General features: G+C 39.6%; 1 protein-coding gene across 1 annotated transcript; it reads right to left on the bottom strand.

Annotated features, from left to right (window-relative positions):
* Positions 1-365: 365 nt before the first annotated feature.
* TMEM19 (transmembrane protein 19) lies at positions 366-18,417 on the bottom strand. The gene is made up of 8 exons (XM_055095910.2): positions 18,192-18,417; positions 17,681-17,831; positions 14,785-14,898; positions 7,922-8,059; positions 6,949-7,203; positions 5,400-5,609; positions 3,481-3,674; positions 366-449 (listed from the first exon to the last, which is right to left on the bottom strand). Exons 2-7 carry the CDS (start codon positions 17,808-17,810, stop codon positions 3,511-3,513), a joined length of 1,011 nt encoding a protein of 336 aa, XP_054951885.1. The 5' UTR covers positions 17,811-17,831; positions 18,192-18,417; the 3' UTR covers positions 366-449; positions 3,481-3,510.
* Positions 18,418-18,422: the final 5 nt, after the last annotated feature.

The raw sequence follows: 18,422 nt of genomic DNA, 5'->3' as shown, positions 1-18,422 counted from the left end.
ACTGTGCCTAACAGGCAGCAGCTGTTCATATCACAGGTATGCGGCAAAGTTTAAAACATCATTTCACATGCTTTTTCTCTATACTAGTCCTTTATCTAATTGGGGCGGGGCTGCTATTTCTGCAGGCAGCATCCTATGTGTACAGCAGCTAGAAACAGGAAAGATATATATGAGAAACAGATAACTCAAGTAATGAGAAAAGCTAATAATAGAATGACCCGCTGTATCAATTCTTTGGTCTCTTGGTGGCTCCATTTAATGAGTTTTCAACATGCTACTCCTGGAAGTCTTCTTCAGGAGCTGCCCCAAGCCACATATATCTGCTCTCTTCTATCATGGAACAGTATGATAAGAAACAGTACACCTTTATGCTGCTAGGTAGGCAGTTTTATTATACTGTTACATAGAGCTCTTTCCATGAAGACTGATTTTAACATGAACTGCCCATTCTGCAAAGAGGAAAAATATGTTGAATTAGTTAAATATCCAATTCAAAAGATGTTACAGTAAAATACATGTAAGACTTAACAAACAAACAAACAAAGGACAGAGACACAATTTCTTATCCTCAATTCTCATCTCCAAAAAGCTATGAAAACCAGTTTATTTACAAAGCTTGGTGACAAAACCTGACCAAACTTGATCTGAGGCTCTTTATGATCTTTAGTTATACTTAGTGGGGATGTTCATAAATCACCACAAAAATAGGAGTATATTTGATAATGAGCTGCCATCCCAGACTTTTTTTAGTAGTTTTGAGTGAAATATTTTACACAGATCCTATTAGTTTTTGAATAACTCAAAAATTTTGATGCAAAACACAACTAGACCTAAGTTTTCAAATAAAGGATTGCAAAGCAGTACTTCCCCAAACTGTTAATGATACAGTGATTCTGCTAAATTCAAAGACAGTCCCAATAAATATTTTTGTCCCCTTGTATGTCATGAGGATAAATCTCCAGGGAAAAAAAAGGGCATGTCAGAACGATGTGCAGGCTGTGTGAAAACTGACACATGATTTTATAAGTGATGTAGCTGTAAGACACTGTGTCATTACCAGAAGTTATTCATCCATAAAGATAACATATTGTGTGGTTGCTAATAGTTATCTCCCTAAAACTGAAAAGTCCCATTCTTTTCAAGTGCTTAGATACAGTGCTTTAAGACATTCTTATGTAGTTCTAGTGCTTAGAATACTCTTTTTTTTTTTTTTTTTTTTTGAGATGGAGTCTCCCTCTGTTGCCCAGGCTGGAGTACAGTGGTGCAATCTTGGCTCACTGCAACCTCCACCTCCCAGGTTCCAGCGATTCTCCCGCCTCAGCCTCCTGAGTGGCTAGGAATACAGGCACGCGCCACCACACCTAATTTTTTGTATTTTTAGTAGAGACGGTGTTTCACCATGTTGGCCAGGCTGGCCTCGAACTCCTGACCTCAAGTGATCCACCCACCTCGGCCTTCCAAAATGCTGGGATTACAGGCATGAGCCAGTGCGCCCGGCCCAGGATATTCTTATTCAGTGCTTCTCAATTTGGTTAAGCATTAGAATCTCCCAGAGAGCTTTGTAAAAATACCCACGCATGGGCCTCATTGTCCAACATTCTGACTGACTTGGTCTAGAAAGGGGCCCTGGAAACAATGTTTTAAAAACTCCTTACATGATGATTCAATGTACAGTCAGAGCTTTAAACGTGGGCCTCATTGTCCAACATTCTGACTGACTTGGTCTAGAAAGGGGCCCTGGCAACAATGTTTTAAAAACTCCTTACATGATGATTCAATGTACAGTCAGAGCTTTAAAAAGTCTCAATATCCAGGCTGTACCTTAGATCAGATAAATCAGAATTTTGCAGTGTGAAACCCAGACATCAGTACTTTTTAAAAAACATGCCCTGGTGGCTGGGCACAGTGGCTCACATCTTGTAATAGATCTTTGGGAGGCTGAGATGGGCAAATCACTTGAGGTCAGGAGTTCGAGACCAGCCTAGCCAACGTGGCGAAACCCTCTCTCTACTGAAAATACAAAAATTAGCCGGGCGTGATGGTGCACGCCTGTGATCCCAGCTACTTGGGAGGCTGAGGCATGAGAATCACGTGAACCCAGGAGGCGGAGCTGAGATCATGCCACTGTGCTGGAGTCCAGCCCGGGCCACAGTGTGAGACTCTGTCTCAAAAAACAAACACATAAACAAAAAAAGCAAACATGCCCTGGTGCTTCCAATGTATACCCAAAGTTTAACCCAATTGTTGCAACCCTCTGATCTGACTGGCTTAAAGGTTAAGGGTGTGATTGTTTTTAATTCTGTCCTGAAGTAAGTCAGTTCTAGATCATCACCATAGTATGGCCACCAATAAAGAATTCTAAGCATTATCCACTCTGGTGGTGGTGTATTCATAAATCCTTCCCCAGTTTCTTTAAAAAAGCAAAAGGGGCAGGAGGAAGAAGGTACAGAAATCACATGAGAAACATTTAAAAATACTTTTAGTAAAATACTCTGTATCCTGTCAAAACTCCTTTGGCACACAGTAAATCATAGTGAAGAACAAACAGCAGAATTGCCTTAGTTGAGGCTACAGTGTAAGAGAGAATACAACTTAGAAGGTAATAATAGAAAAATCATAGCATTTTCCAGCAATTGATATGATAGTAAATTTATAAAGAAATACAATAATTTCCCAGTGACTCTTAACTGTTCAGGATGCCAGTGCTAAACCAGGTTGCCATACATAATTCAAAGAAAGCTAGAAAACACATTCCACATATTAAATTGAAGATAATTTTTGTTCAGAGAGCAACTGAAACATATAGTAAGTTATACATTTTTTAGATATAAGATAAAATTCTTTTGCTTTTAGTTAAAATGATTTTTTTCATACATTCTAATGGACATATGAAAAAGATATTTACTTTTTTTCATCACTAACCCTGAGGAAGGAAGAACAAATGTGGAGTAGGCCACAAAACTCACTAGGAACCAATCTCCACACTTTTCCCAATTGTGAATAGCAATTAATGGGAGAAGTTCAGGATACTACACTTGTTTAGGCTCCCATACACATCAGCTTAAACAATTTAAAATAGACACAACATTTGGGCAACTAGCACAGTGGCATTTCTCTGCTTCAACTGAGAACTATTTTAAATATCATCACTTTTATTTCCTACACTGGTTTAAACAAACAAAACAAAATAAGACAAAACTTGACATTGATTATGTAAGAACTTTCAGTTCAATATATAGTAATATGTAGGGACAATATAGCTTCATTGCTCAAGACTTCCATTCAGCAGAAAAAAAATGCATAAGTTCTAGGAATTCTTCTCTTTCACTAGAAAGACGCTAGCTGTTACAGGGGAGTTGATGAGAGGAAAATGTGAAATCCCATCTCAATGGAATACAGGAGGAACTGGCATTTCTGCTTTGCCATTACAGTTATTATTCTTAGGATGAAAGTTGGAATTGCAAATTTAGCTGGACTCACCAGTTTCAACCTGTGGAAATGAAATAAAGTTCACCCCCTGGGCCAAAAACCCCAAGCAGCAGTTGGGAGCAAGAGGGCAATAAAAACAGAAGAAAACAGATTCACTGCGTTGTTATCAAGAATGGGTTTCCCTGCTATGTGCTTTGCCTTATTTGTTGGGCTGTTGACCACCATGCCAGTGCTTTCATCCAACCCTGGAATGGAAAAAGAAGCAAGTGAGATAGAAAACCCAAATGACTTGATTTTTTTTCTTTTCTTTCTTTTTTTTTCTTTTTTTTATTATACTTTAAGTTCTAGGGTACATGTACCTGATTTTAAAAAAAGAACAAAATAGGCTTTTTCCTCCAAAGGAGACAATCTTTGAAAGGTTCTAAGTGACTTGCTAAATGACTTTAATGGATCATTTATATGATGAGAGACATAGGACCCTTGATTACAAATGGCCTCTTTGAATAAATGGGTTCTCAGTAATTTTCTGTCAATACCTCTGGAATTGCTTCAGAAGTGGAAGAGAGAACATGAAAAGCAGAGAGGGCATGAAACTGGCAGGTTGGGCCTGCCTTCCCAGTGGTTCCCCTCCAAGACTGATCTATGATGTCCTTGGGAGTAGGGATCATGTCTGTGGCCACAGTACTGTAAACGCAGGGTTGAGCATGGGGCTGGCACAAAGGAGGCACACGAAGATTTACAAAATCTCCCCTACTGCATGCATTTCTTTTCAACCCACTCAATGCAATCAGGAACTTCCCCAGTTAGAACCCAATTTAGAATAAAACCTACACTCTTTAAAAAACATGTTTACTGTCTGTGTGTGCGTGTAGAGTTATTGACCCTTTAGTGAGAATTAAGATCAGATTACTTCGTCCTTAAAATCTAAATGAGACTAACAAAATGGAGAACAAATATTCTGACTGATGGGGAGGGGGAGGAAGGGCACATAGATTTTCTGAGGCATGAAGAGTGCTGGGAGGACTATACTGAGAGAACCCTTCTCTAGCCTTCCAACCTCTTCCTGATGTCAATCAAAGGAGAAACATGGTTGATAAGAGTGTGGAGCAAATACACACCTAACAGAATATGTGAGTACACTGATAGGATGGGAGAGCCTTAGAAACAAAGCACAGAAAATTTTGAGAAAAATATCTACCACTCTACCATATATCTTTTTTCTTTTTTTTTGAGATAGAGTCTTGCTCTGTTGCCCAGGCTATAGTGCAGTGGCATGATCTCGGCTCACTGCAATCTCCGCCTCCCAGGTTCATGCAATTCTCCTGCCTCAGCCTCCCAAGTAGCTGGGATTATAGGCAGGCGCCACTATGCCAGACAATTTTTGTATTTTCAGTAGAGATGGGGTTTCACCATGTTGGCCAGGCTAGTTTCGAACTCCTGACCTCCAGTGATCTGCCCCCCTTGGCCTCCCAAAGTGCTGGGATTATAGATGTGAGCCACCGTGCCCAGACATCGACCATATATCTTAATGAAGCAAAAAACTCAGGGGCAAGAATAGCAAGCATGATACCTCAGTAAGAAAGTAGGTGGCGTGTACAGTCAGATTTGTACAATTACTCCTCAAATGGAATAGGAAAATGAATGGAAGGAATTGTATTAAAATGATCTGATCCCAAACGTCTTGCTTTTCTGGGATTAGGTAATGGCTCACACAAAAACGTCTGTTCTCTGCACTATTGTATCTTCCCCACACGGCTTCTAATCATTGCTGCGTGGGACTAATTCTCTTTCAATTAATTTAATACAAAAGAATAAGAAAACCAAAATTGTGAAAGAGACTTTGCCCTATCATTTCTAGTCCCTCAACACCCTGTGTCTTTGGATTTATTTTCATTGTTAACATTTTTTTCTTTCTTTTCCCTATTTCTTTAACACACCAATAAGTTGCAAGAATGAAGGGATGTTCTTACCAGTATACTGCATTGTAGCCCCTAAGTATGAGTCCACAATTGATCCTAGTAATCCAGCTAAACCACCAAATGCAATAATTGGCCACTGCGGGGCAGAAATGTCTAAATCATTCACAAAAATCAGCTGTGTGAGGAAGTATGCAATGCCCACAAAGGTACCACCAAGGAGACTGGAGACAAGGCCCACCACTGTAACTCCTCCATTGGTACCTGAAGAAGAAACATGCAGAAAATCATCCGGTTAATAATCAGCAAACACATAAAGGCAAGGACAGCAAGGTACCTATCTAATCAAGACTGATTTAAAGAAAGCATTCTCTTTAATGCAATCTAAAGACTGTAGCTATTTAGAAAACAGTATTTTCTCCTCGGTAACTCTTGACATTTTAAGCAATGAAGCAGAATGGTTCAATGAAGCCAGACTGCCTGGTTTCAATCTTGGTTCTGCTTCTCTCTCTCTCTCTCTCTCTCTCTCTTTTCAGAGACAAGGTTTTGCTCTATCAACCAGGCTAGAGTACAATGGTGTGATCATAGCCTACTGCAGCCTCCAACTCCAGGCTCAAGTGATCCTCCCACCTCAGCCTCTCTAGTAGTTGGGATGACAGGCGTGAGCCACCTTGCCAGGCCCAATTCTGCTACTCTTAAGCCATGTGACTGTAGTTAATTTATCTAACTTCTTTGTGCTTTAGTTTCTTTATAAGATATAAATAATAAAAGAACCAATTTATATGATTATTAGGAGTACTAAGTGGCAATCTGTGTAAAGCAGTTAGAATAGTGCTCTGTAGTAGGTATCTAAAATATGCTAGCTGTTACAATGATGATGAAGAAGAGGAGAAAAAAAAGGAGGAGAAGGTGATGATGGGGGATAGGATGGGTAGAAAGAAAAGAAGGGGACGAAGAGGAAGAGAAGCATCAGAGGACAAAAAGAAGCAGTATAGGTTGAGTATTCTCTTTACTCGAATTGCTTGAGACCAGAAGTGTTTTGGATTTCAAATTTTTTCAGAGTTTGGAATATTTGCATTATATAGACTTAACAGTTGAACATCCCGAATCTGAAAATCATAAATCTGAAATGTTCCAATGAACATTTCCTGTGAGCATCATGTCAGTGTTCAAAAAGTTTGAGATTTTGGAGCATTTTGGATTTTGGATTTTCAGATTTGAGATGCTCAACCTATGTAGTTGTTGATAATGTTGATAATGGAGAATTGAGATATATCTTAAAGCACTGATATCCTAACAGGCCCTCAATAAATATTCTATTGTTCCCTCTCTTTTCCTTCCCTACTGATATGTTTGCAAATCAATCTCTATGTTCCTGTATTGCTTATCTAGGTCTTGCTAACATTTCCTGCAAATATTATTTATTATTACCAATTTAATAGTCGACAGAAATTTTCCAATTATTATTTAAAGAGACTAAATAAAGTTCTTAAAAGGCTCTAAAATACATTACATCAAGAGGTTTTTCGGTTTTTTTAAAGAATCTCAAATCAAGACTCACCAACTGTGTCTACCAATGGGTCAAAAAGAAGAAAAAACTCACCAACTGGAACTTTCTCCCAGGTTGTTATCAGTCTTGGAGGACTTTTACTCAGAACTGGGCCAACTTCTGAAGCCCATGTGTCTCCAGCAGAGCAGGCCAGTGCAGCCAAGAGAGACAAACACATCCAGGAAGCGGAGTACTGCTTGGAAAAATCGACTGGGATTTCCCCGGGGCCATTTTCTATCATGTACAGCAGGGCCAGTTCTGTGGGTACAGCTCCATTACAGAACACCTGAACCCAATTCCTTTGCCCACCTGGAAACAAACAGATGAAAAGGACAAACAAATGCTTCCTCCTTAGAAGAAAAACCATGCAGTTATAGGTGTTTATGTTTTAAAGTTCAAGAAAAGAAAAACAACAAAAAAAAATTAAAAACAGTAAAAGTGTTATGGTACATTTGCCCAGATTTTATACTGTTATTAACAAATCTGGAAAAATTATGATAGACTCTAGTGCTTCTAAAATTCTGCTGTTATTTCCCATTGTTGTGAAATAAATTATAAACTCAATTTGGCTACTAAAGGAATTCTCATATAAAATTGATGTGTTTTGACAGTTTAAACAACATTCTGATTAAAAGCTTATGTTGGCTGGGCACAGTGGCTCACGCTTGTAATCCCAGCACTTTGGGAGGCCGAGGCAGGCGGATCACGAGGTCAGGAGATCGCGACCATCCTGGCTAATACGGTGAAACCCCGTCTCTACTAGAAATACAAAAAAATTAGCCAGGCATGGTTGCAGGCGCCTGTAGTCCCAGCTACTCAGGAGGCTGAGCCAGGAGAATGGTGTGAACCCGGGAGGCGGAGCTTACAGTGAGCCGAGATTGCGCCACTGCACTCCAGCCTGGGCAACAGAGCGAGACTCCGTCTCAAAACAAAAACAAAAACAAAAACAAAAACAAAAACAAAAAAAAACCTTATGTTAGGATTAAATGAAGTTTACTATTTTGAATGATATCAAACATAATTTTACCTTCCTTATATTCTGAATCTAGACGCTTCTTCACTTCTCCCTTCCATTTAGTGAGTTTCGAAGAAGACAAGAAAAACATCAGCAAAGAGGTAAAAAAGCTGAAATTTGCAATGGTTAGGATAAATCCAACGACTAGCCCTGAAAGAAACATATATAAACACAGAATTATATTCAATTCATACATCAATGCTGTGAAAAAAGAATGGATTTTTTCCATTATTTTTATATTATAACCTGAAATGTACATTTCTAGCAATTTGCATTTTACCAATTAAGTTCTTAGCAAGCAGTAAACTGAATGCCATTTTGAGTACACATTTTTTTTACCATATTTTAATCTCCTTTCAAGCAATGCCATATGAATGTAAGATAATATTTTAGATAATATTTTTAAAATTATCTTAATTTAAAAAAATTAGAAATAGAGATGGGGTCTCACTATATTGCCCAGGCTGGTCTCAAACTCCTGGGCTCAAGCAATCTGCCCAGCATTGGCCTCCTAAAGTGCTGGGATTGCAGGAGTGAGCCACAGCACCTGGCCTTCTTTTTCTATAATAACCCTTTCCATTGCTTAGCTCAAAGTTCAGATATCATAACCAATGAGATAGTTACTCATTGACCCTTCCAGAGATACTCAATTACTGGTATTTAACTTTGGTACCTTTTAATCGAGAGTACAGAAACAGGGTAACTTGATATAAAGTATTAATAATAACAAAGTGCTTCGGCTCTGGAGTTGAACAGTCTAGAGTTCAAACTTTGGCTCCTTCACTTACCTCTTCAAGATTAGGATAAGTTACCTAACCTCCTTAAGTCTCAATTTTGCATTGGTGAAATGAGAATAATCAGAATTCTGACTTTACCGGCTTGCTGTAAAAAGTCAGGGATAATTTTTGTAATATGCTTATTATATTATCCAGGATGTAAGAGGTCCTTAATAAGTGTTACCTAATATCATGGATACTAATAACAGCAACAGTTCCAGTGGCAAAAGCTCAACAATAATAATGATAAATATTACAATATTGTTATCCAACCTTTAAGTTTTTTCAACTGATTTTTAAAACATTACAAAAGTTGTATGCAACTACTGAAGGGGAAAGTCAAAACACATGGAAATATACAAACTGAAAGTCAAAGTGTCTCCCCTCCTCCTCTTCATGAATATTCACTGTTAACAATTTGTTCCACCGTCTCTAAACAAACCCAAGGTAGAAGAGCCCTACACAACCTACACTGAGATGTTACAAATGGCATCTATATCCTTTTTACTTCAGCCACCTTAAAATACCACATGAAGCAATCAATGTTCATGTTGGTGACAGCTTCAGATTGAGGAAATGAACAAGACAAGCTTTGAGGGAATGGTTTCTTTCATGCAGTGTAAAGATAGCTTGGAACTTTTGGCAACTCCTACCTATGTCTACATTTTAGATTAGTAACTGCTATCTCCTGTTCATATCTTTTCCACCTCTCCATCCTGCAGATCTCTAAATATCATTGATAAGGGGTTCATATATATGACAATAGGGTACTCCCAAATAATTTGAAGACTTGAGGACTATGGTTGCCTTCTGAGCCTAAAACAGGTAAATTCTGTACCTAACAGATAGCATCGGGGGAGTAAAATGACACTGTCTACAAATTTCTGACAATGGGAGTAGAGTTATACCCCAAATTCCAACCAGGGTGACCTGGGTAATCTCCAGGAGGCATAAAAGAGAAAGGCAGGACTGGAATTTCATAGTAATTTAATAAACTCAAAGCTCACCTATTGCTTCATACATATTCTATAATAATTTACTTGGCTAGCCCAAAATGTAGAAAGTGAAGGCCAAAAGAACCAGAGGTTGGCAGACTTCTTGAACCATGTCCAAGGGAGGGGAACCTTTGATTTGTGGATTTGCATAACTGTTTCTCGGACTTTGTACTCACCAAAGCAGCCTTCTAATTATAATCTGACTTCTCAAGTGGCCTGACTACAAGAATAGGGCATGCCTGAACAGTGATGTTTGTGTTCTTCTGCCTGGTAGTTCTTCTATCTGATTAATAAAGTGGCATTCTGGCTCATATAGCAATCCTTTATGACAATGAGCAACACTCAACCAGTTTTCTAGGCTCTAATCAACTCTGGGTACATGACAGAGTGACGCTTCTACTTCAGAAAGACTGAAACCAGACCCAAAGTATAGTGACCAAAAAGAGGTCAGGCCACCCTTGTGAAACCACACAGAGCACCACCAGTGGCCTTTCCTGACAACACCCCCTCTTGCTGTGCTCTTCCATAAACACTTTGCCACAAATCCCCCTCATGTGACCCTCTCCTTATTCTGGCAATGCTCGCTCTCTCTCCAAGAGACCAGAGCCCTCCACTTCAGTGTGCAGCTTAGAGACTGACTGTGACTGAACCCCTGCCTAATCCTCTTAACACTGAGGTATATGTTTCTGTCATGAATGGTTCTAAATACCCAGATCCTGAGGAAGTTCTGTAACTCTTACTTCTAAATCCTAGACACACTAAAGTCATGATGTAGCAAAGTAAAATTTCTTATAACTGTGTGAATTAGTCTGCTGTCACGCTGCTAATAAAAACAAACCTGAAACTGGGTAATTTATAAAGAAAAGAGGTTCAACTGGCTCACAGTTCCACATGGCTGGGGAGGCCTCACAATCATGGCCAAAGGCAAATGAGGAGCAAAGTCACATCTTACATAGCGGCAGGCAAGGAGGCTTGTGTAGGTGAACTCCCCTTTACAAAACCATCAGCTCTCGTGAGACTTATTCACTATCATGAGAACAGCACGGGAAAGACCTGTCCCATGATTCAATTACCTCCTACCAGGTCCCTCCCTTGACATGTGGGAATTATGGGAGCTACAATTCAAGATGAGATTTGGGTGGAGACATGGTCAAACTATATCACTGTGAATAGCAGTAGTGGAAGGAAAACAGTAATAATAACTAACATCTATAAAATATTTGTATGCCAAGTGCTGTGCTAAGCATTTTACATGGATAACACTTCATGATAATTCATTGCTATAGATACCATTATTCCTTCACATTTTATAGACAGGACAAGTACAACACTGAGAGTTTAAGTGACTTGCAGTCATACTCTAGGATAATATTCCCAACTACTATGATATACTTTAAATCAGCATTAGATTTTTTTTTATCCTTAAGGAAACAAAAAGTTCCAAACAGTAAGAAAAGCTGGGTGTGGCGGCGCGTGCCTGTAGTCGCTACTACCCAGGAAGCTGAGGCAGGCGAACTGCTCGAGCCCAGGAATTCAAGGCTGCACTAAGCTATGGTTGCATCACTGCACTACAGCCTGGGTGATAGAGCGAGACCCTGCCTCTAAAAAAAAATTTTTTTTTTGGGACAGGGTCTCGCTCTGTCACCCAGGCTTGAGTGCAGCAGCATGATCTCAGCTCACTGCAGCCTCTGCCTCCTGGGTTCAAGCAGTTCTCCTGCCTCAGCCTCCCAAGTACCTGGGATTACAGGCACCTGTCACCATGCCTGGCTAATATTTGTATTTTTAGTAGAGACGAGGTTTCACCACGTTGCCTAGGCTGGTCTCAAACTCCTGGGCTCAAGTGATCTGCCTGCTTTGGCCTCCCTAAGTGCTGGGATTACAGGTGTGAGCCACCATACCTGGCCATAATTTTTTTTTTTTTTACAAAAAAAGAAGAAAAGATAAACAGTTCATAGAATGAAATAATTAGGAAAAAAGCAAAGGTTTTTAAAAATCAGACTACATCTATTCCTAATCATCTATTATGTATCTAGCACTATTCAAAGAAACATGGGACACAGAAGCATAAGATACTCTTTGTCCTCAAGGAGTTTATAATCTAGCAGATTTCCTTTATGCTCAAGCAGATCAAGTGGCATGTTATAGCACCAGGATAATTTTTAGAAACATGCATATTATATTTTTGCTACCTGACTTTAGAACTATCAGTTACTACTGAAAGCAAGTTAAGGACACGCTTCCATCTACTACTACATTTGATCATTTCCAACTCTAAGGGCTGGCAGCAAATAAATGACTTCATGAGATTTGAATCCTATTCAATAAGAATACTTCATTAAGCACTAAGAAGCCTAGAACCAGAAACTTTTTAAGTGAGAATACTTCATTTAATTTTATTCTGCAAGTGTTAGTTTCAGTTTTCTGCACTTTTCATTGTTTTCTGCCCGGAACTGTCTCTTCATCCTTCAAACCTCTCTATATACTTCTCTATTAATGCAGATGATAATAATAATAACAATCAGCATATATAATGAGGTAGGAGAGAGGTTGAGGGGGAGAAGTAACGTGAGCAGAGGTACGGAGAAAGAAAGAAATGTTTGTGGCAATGCCAATTTAATAGTCATTCACGTATAAAAATATGGTTGAAATTACATAATCACTAACAATGAACATTTTTGTATAGTTTACAAAGATGTGTTGCCTCATATAATATCTTGTTTGAGCTTTACCAATAAGTCCATAAGATATTACTATTGGAGGTATTTCATAAGAGATTAAGAAAGTGAGTCTCCTAGGAGTTAGGCAGCATGCCCAAGTTTGCACTGATAACAGGTGGCAGTGTTAGGTTTCATATCTTTTAATTCTAATCAACATAGGAGAGGAGTAGATGTCCAAGGGCTAGAAGGCAGCTCTTCTAGCAGCAGGAAAGAAACAACAGTAGAGATCGTAAAAGTCAGAGAAGCAGGACAATATACAGCACAGAAGCCCAAGGAAGACAGAATTTCAAGAAGGACTTGACCTTTTTTTCTATAAGAATAATAAATTCCAAGGCAATGATATCTGAGAGCTTTTTTTTTTTTCTTTTTGACACAGGGTCTCACTCTGTTTCCCAAGCTGACTGAAGTGGCACGATCAGCCTCCTGTGTAGTTGGGACTACAGGTGTGCACTACCACGCCAGGCTAATTTTTTTTTTTTTTTTTTTGTAGAGGTGAAGTCTCATTGTGCTGTCCAGGCTGGTCTCAAACTCCTGGACTCGAGTGATCCTTCTGCCTTGGCTTCCCAAAGTGCTGGGATTACAGGTGTGAGCCACCGCGACCAGCCCAGAAAGAACTTTTTTTGGCAAAGCATAAGTCCATGTTATTATATTTAAGCAGAGATTGTTCAAATTATGTTATAAATGATTTAATACTACCAAAGTGCTAACAGCAGTGGCTGGTACATAGAAAGTGTGACATAAGCATTTGTTAAATAGATAAAATATAACCACTCCTAATACTTATTGATTATATGGTAAAATAAAATTCATATAAAAATATCAGTATGTCTAGTTAACTTTAATTCTCAATTACCCCACAAAAGGAAAAGAAATCTCACAATATAACTTAAACAGTATTTCTTAATTATGAAGAGAATTGGCATGATTTTGAAGAACTCTGACTAATAATAATAGTTACAAGCACTGAATAAATGTTGGCTATGTGTCCAGGCAATGAGGTAAGGACTTTAAATTATCGCATTTAATTCTCTCTATGCCCTAAAAATGAAATAAGGGGGAGATCCAGGCCTTGTGGAGCCCAAAGTTTATATAATTTGGGGTTCCCTCTTTAAGAAAAAGAGTACAAAAGTTTTGACCTTTGCAAAACTGACAAAACCATAGGACCATGAGAGCACATTGCTAGAGTTTATTCAATTTTATCTCTCACTTCTTTTCCTATCGTTACTATTTTCTAGTCAAATGAGCCTTATTATTCTTACTCTCAAATAAGCCTCTAAAATATCTGGACTTTTGCACTTGTTATTCTGTCAGCCTGGAACATGATTCTGTCAGATCTCATTGCTAGCTTCTTCAGATACCAGTGCAAAATGACCTCCGTAGAGAAAAGCACCTGACACCATTTACAGAAGAATGCACTACATCTTCCAACGTACACACTTTACAATTATCTTTTCATTTTTCTCATAAACTTCATCATTACCTGAACAGTTTTATATATTTTATTTATTATCTATCTGCCCTAAAGAATATAAGTTCCATGAGAACTGACACCATGTTCTTTTTGTTTACAGATCTATCCCAAGTTTTTAGAACAGTAGTACATACTAGTAAGTGTTCAATAAAAATTTGCTAAAAGAGGGGTCAGGCATGGTGGCTCATACCTGTAATCCCAGCACTTTGGGAGGCCCAGGCAGGTGATCACTTGAGGCCAGGAGCTCGAGACCGGCCTGGTCAACATGGCGAAACCCTGTCTCTAATAAAAATACCAGAAAAAATTAGCCGGGCATGGTGGCACACGCCTGTAGTCTCTACTCAGAGGCTGAGGCACAAGAATCACTTGAATCCAGGAGGAGGAGGTTGCAGTGAGCCGATCATGCCACTGCACTCCAGCCTGGGCAACAGAGCAAGACTGTCTCGGGAAAAAAAAAATTGCTAAAAGAATGAATACCTATCCTGTTCTCAACTCAGTTTTGGAAAATTAATCCAGAACACTAAGTTTGGACTGCTCTGTTTTGAGATTACTAACAGCAATTTCCAAAAGTTATTCTCTCCAAATGCTCTATTTTACATCTAGGAGGAGTGCGCCAGTGTTTCTGCTGGTAGAAGACTAATCAAACTAAAGGAGCAGAATAGTCAAGGTTCATCTATCCTATTAATCTACTTTGTATCAATCACAGAGTTTAATTTGTATGTTACACTAAAAGTGTACTTTAGTTTCTGAAATTTTGACAATAGGAATGCTGAGCAAGATGTAACTTTATCATTGTCTAAAATATATAACTGTGATTTGTAGTCAGTCTCATATATTCAGAATTTAGAAAACATAAATTTAAATTATATAAGCAAGCACTTAGTAGTTACCGTAAACATTCAAAATAAAAACATACCTCCTAGAGCCCCACTGTGATCTAGACTTTTCTTTTTAAGGCCATTAGAGACGATCAGAACAGGAACAACAACAGAAAACAGCCAACGCCATGGAGAAATAGGTCGTAAGTTACCTGAAAAATTATAAAGGTGGAGCACAAATTGTGTGAAGTCTGCACAGGTTAGTTTTGGCAGTAAACTTCCGTTACTGCTTTTGGACTAAAATACTGTCATAAGTACAAACACCAAGATGAAGTCACCAAAGAAATATATAGTCATGCATCACTTAAAGATAGGGATATGTTCTGAGAAATGCATCCTTAGGTGATTTCATGGTTATGCAAACATCAGACTGTACTTACACACACCTAGATGGTAGAGCCTACTACACACTTAAGCTATATGCTATAGCCTATTGGTCCTAGGCTAGAAACCTGTAAAGCATGTTACTGTACTGAATACTACAGGCAATTATAACGTATTTGTGTATCTAAACATAGAAAAAGTAGAGTAAAAATATGGTATTATAATCTTATGGGAACATGTTGTATGTGTGGTCTGTCATTGACGAAAACATTGTTAGGCGGAGCATGACTGTATTTATGTTGAGACATGCATGCATATTTTCAGAGAAACAGTCTTACTGGAGAATGGCCAAATAGGTTATGTCCAAGTTTTGAAAACCTTTTACTGCTATTTATGATAATAATGGATATCTAGATATTTAAAATGAACCTCTGGTTCATTTTTTTTAAAGGGGGCACGTATTAAATTTCAAGGACTACCTAGAACGAACTCTTTTTGTAACAGGATCTTACTCCTCTCTGCCTGTCAGAGGACAGACACCTCATTCAATGGTTAGAAATTGATTATTCCAGAGGCTGCATCCAGCTCACAGATGTTTGGCTAGCAGAGTGTTTTCAAATAATTTTAGTCAATATTTAAAGATTAGGAGATATCATATAAAAATCCAGATTCTTGGCTTCTGTTTTAAAATTGGGAAGTTCTGGCCAACATGGCAGAATTGACTGAAGGTAAAGAGAGGTGCCCTCCTTTAAACAGGCCATGGCTTTCCCATTTAAAGTTCCCACCACTCCTGATAGGCTCCTAAACGCCAAGGCAAAGTGATTTCCTTATGGTAAAGAAAACTGTGAACCACTGCTTGTATCTATGTTTCTATCAAAAATGAGAAAATGGGCCGGGCGCAGTGGCTCATGCCTGTAATCCCAGCACTTTGGGAGGCCAAGGCAGGAGGATCCTGAGGTCAGGAGTTCGAGACCCAGCCTGGCCAACATGATGAAACCCTGTCTCTACTACAAATACAAAAATTAGCCAGGCATGGTGGCAGGCACCTGTAATCCCAGCTACTTGGGAGGCTGAGGCAGGAGAAACCAGAAGGCAGAGGTTGCAGTGAGCTGAGATCGTGCCACTGTACTCCAGCCTGGGCAAAAAGAGCGAAACTCCGTCTCAGAAAAATAAAGGGGAAATGAAAGACAAAGAGGGCCCAAGCATTCAACAAAAGATGAGAAATATCCTATTTCTGGAAATGAAAACTATTACCACAGGTCTAATACACAAAAACGTACACAGATTCATTTGCATTAGGTGACTGGCCCCAGAGGGATATTTCAGTTTACAAATCCTGATTTATTCTATTTAGTTCAAGTCATAGTAAATACTGTCACTAACAAGAATCTTTTCTTACACCCCTCCCCTAAAACTCTGATGCCCCACTGTGAATCATTATGAACGAACTGCACTGAGAGCTTCTGTAGCCTGGAGAACCCTTTCCAACTATTCACATGTCTCTTTGCAAAAAGCCTACAATCTGAAATGGCAATCCCTTACGATACAAGCATTCTCATTCTCCTTTTCATTTTTCCCTTGTTGTAAACTGACCAGTATTTTGTTTTCATAGGAGAAGGAAGTTTGTGTAAACGGAGGCTTACGCTCTAAAGCACCTTTAAAACTTTAAAGATCTGAGTCCAGAGTACCTTATATTTAAGCAATGTAGCTTTAGGCTTTAAAAGGAGTCTATTCTTTTGAAGCAACCAAATGGCAGATAAGTCCTTCAGCTCTCCAAATGTAAATAGTATACCGTTTTTAATTCTTATTATTTTTACAGAACATGTGAAACTGATAAACTACATTACTACTTTTTTTTTTTTTGAGACGGATTCTCGCTCTGTGGCCCAGGCTGGAGTGCAGTGGCTCAATCTTGGTTCACTGCAACCTCCGCCTCCAGGGTTCAAGTGATTCTCCTGCCTCAATCTCCCGAGTAGCTGGGATTACAGCTTTTTTCTAGTTTTAGTAGAGCTGGGGTTTCACCATGTTGGCCAGGCTGGTCTTGAACTCCCGACCTCAGGTTATTTGCCCGCCTCGGCCTCCCAAAGTGCTGGGATAACAGGCGTGAGCCACCGCGCCTGGCCCATTACTAATATTCTTATTCAAAATTAAAAGCATCACTGTAATTGCTTTACAAAGCTATATTCACCTCACTTATCTTTTACCAAGACAGATGGAATAGTTACATAAAATATAAAGACATTTTGAAATAGGTGTAACTAGTCCAGAAGTGGTGGCCTGTATTGCCAGCACTTTGGGAGACACAGGTGGGAGGATCACTTGAGCCTAGGGGTTTGAGACCAGCCTAGCAACACAGAGGGACCCCTATCTTATACAAAATAAAAATTAAAAAAAAAAAGAAATAGGTATAACTCGAATTATCACAACAAGCATTTATTAAAGGCATTGTTTATACTATCATGTTAGTAAGTTAAATCAGGCTATGGAAGTTAAGTAAACACAACCATTCATAACCATTCAGAGGATATGAGTTTTGGATTTCACAATGGTATGGTTTTAATTTCCTCTGACTAGATTACAGAGAAAACAACTTAGAACACTCAGACTTACCATAATAGGTGCTTGCAGTCATTGATATAATCCAGAAAGCTAACGAAATGCAAATGATCAGGCTCAGTATAACTATATTAGTTATCATCTTTATATATCTTTTGCATATATTGTCGTTAAGATCTGTCATGGAAAATAAGGATATGAGCTCCTGCGGGAGAGAATATTTAGCGTTTCGGAGAGAAAGTCATTTACGATGTGAGCAAGACACTTGTTCAGAGGCAAACATAAATCCCAACATATTCCACCGACCAAACAAGCATAAAAATCACAAAAATTCAAACTCCTTCCGGAAACTCCTACTGGCGGAGAGCTCCAATTCATATGGGCGTGGTCAACGCCTCACCGCAAAAGCAGAGCGCAACCCGACCGACGGTGAGGGCCGGCCGCCGGCTGCCGGCCGCTTCAGCGCATCACGCCGGAGCCCACGGGGAAAAGAGAAAGCCGAGGCACCCAATCCGCGGTCCCGGCGCTGGCGAGTTCCACCCACCTCCCGTCGCAACCTTCTCACCCGCGGGCGGGGTAGGCCAGCGGCTGCAAAGGGGCAGCTAGGGCACCCGAACTTGGGCAAGTCTGGAAAGCACGCCCGACGCGGCTGAACGCAGTCACGTCCCGACAGCTGCGCAAGCCGCCCTAGGGTCAGGTCCAGCCGGCCAAGGCCGAGACCCCAGTAGCAAAGCCCGCGCCTCCCGGCGCCTCCGCCTCTAGCGCCTCGCCCGCTGTGGGCATGCGCCGCAGCCGC

This window comes from Pan paniscus, chromosome 10 (genome assembly GCF_029289425.2).
Source record: "Pan paniscus chromosome 10, NHGRI_mPanPan1-v2.0_pri, whole genome shotgun sequence".
Lineage (NCBI taxonomy): Eukaryota > Metazoa > Chordata > Mammalia > Primates > Hominidae > Pan > Pan paniscus.
Note: the sequence above shows the minus strand (reverse complement) of the source record. Positions and strands in the feature narration are given on the sequence as shown.

Coding starts and splice junctions, on each gene's coding strand:
- TMEM19 (XM_055095910.2), bottom strand. CDS start 17,810: ATGACAGATCTTAACGACAATATATGCAAAAGATATATAAAGATGATA. Junction 14,899..17,680: donor GACTGCAAGCACCTATTATG/GTAAGTCTGAGT, acceptor ATAATTTTTCAG/GTAACTTACGACCTATTTCT. Junction 3,675..5,399: donor GGCTACAATGCAGTATACTG/GTAAGAACATCC, acceptor TTTCCATTCCAG/GGTTGGATGAAAGCACTGGC.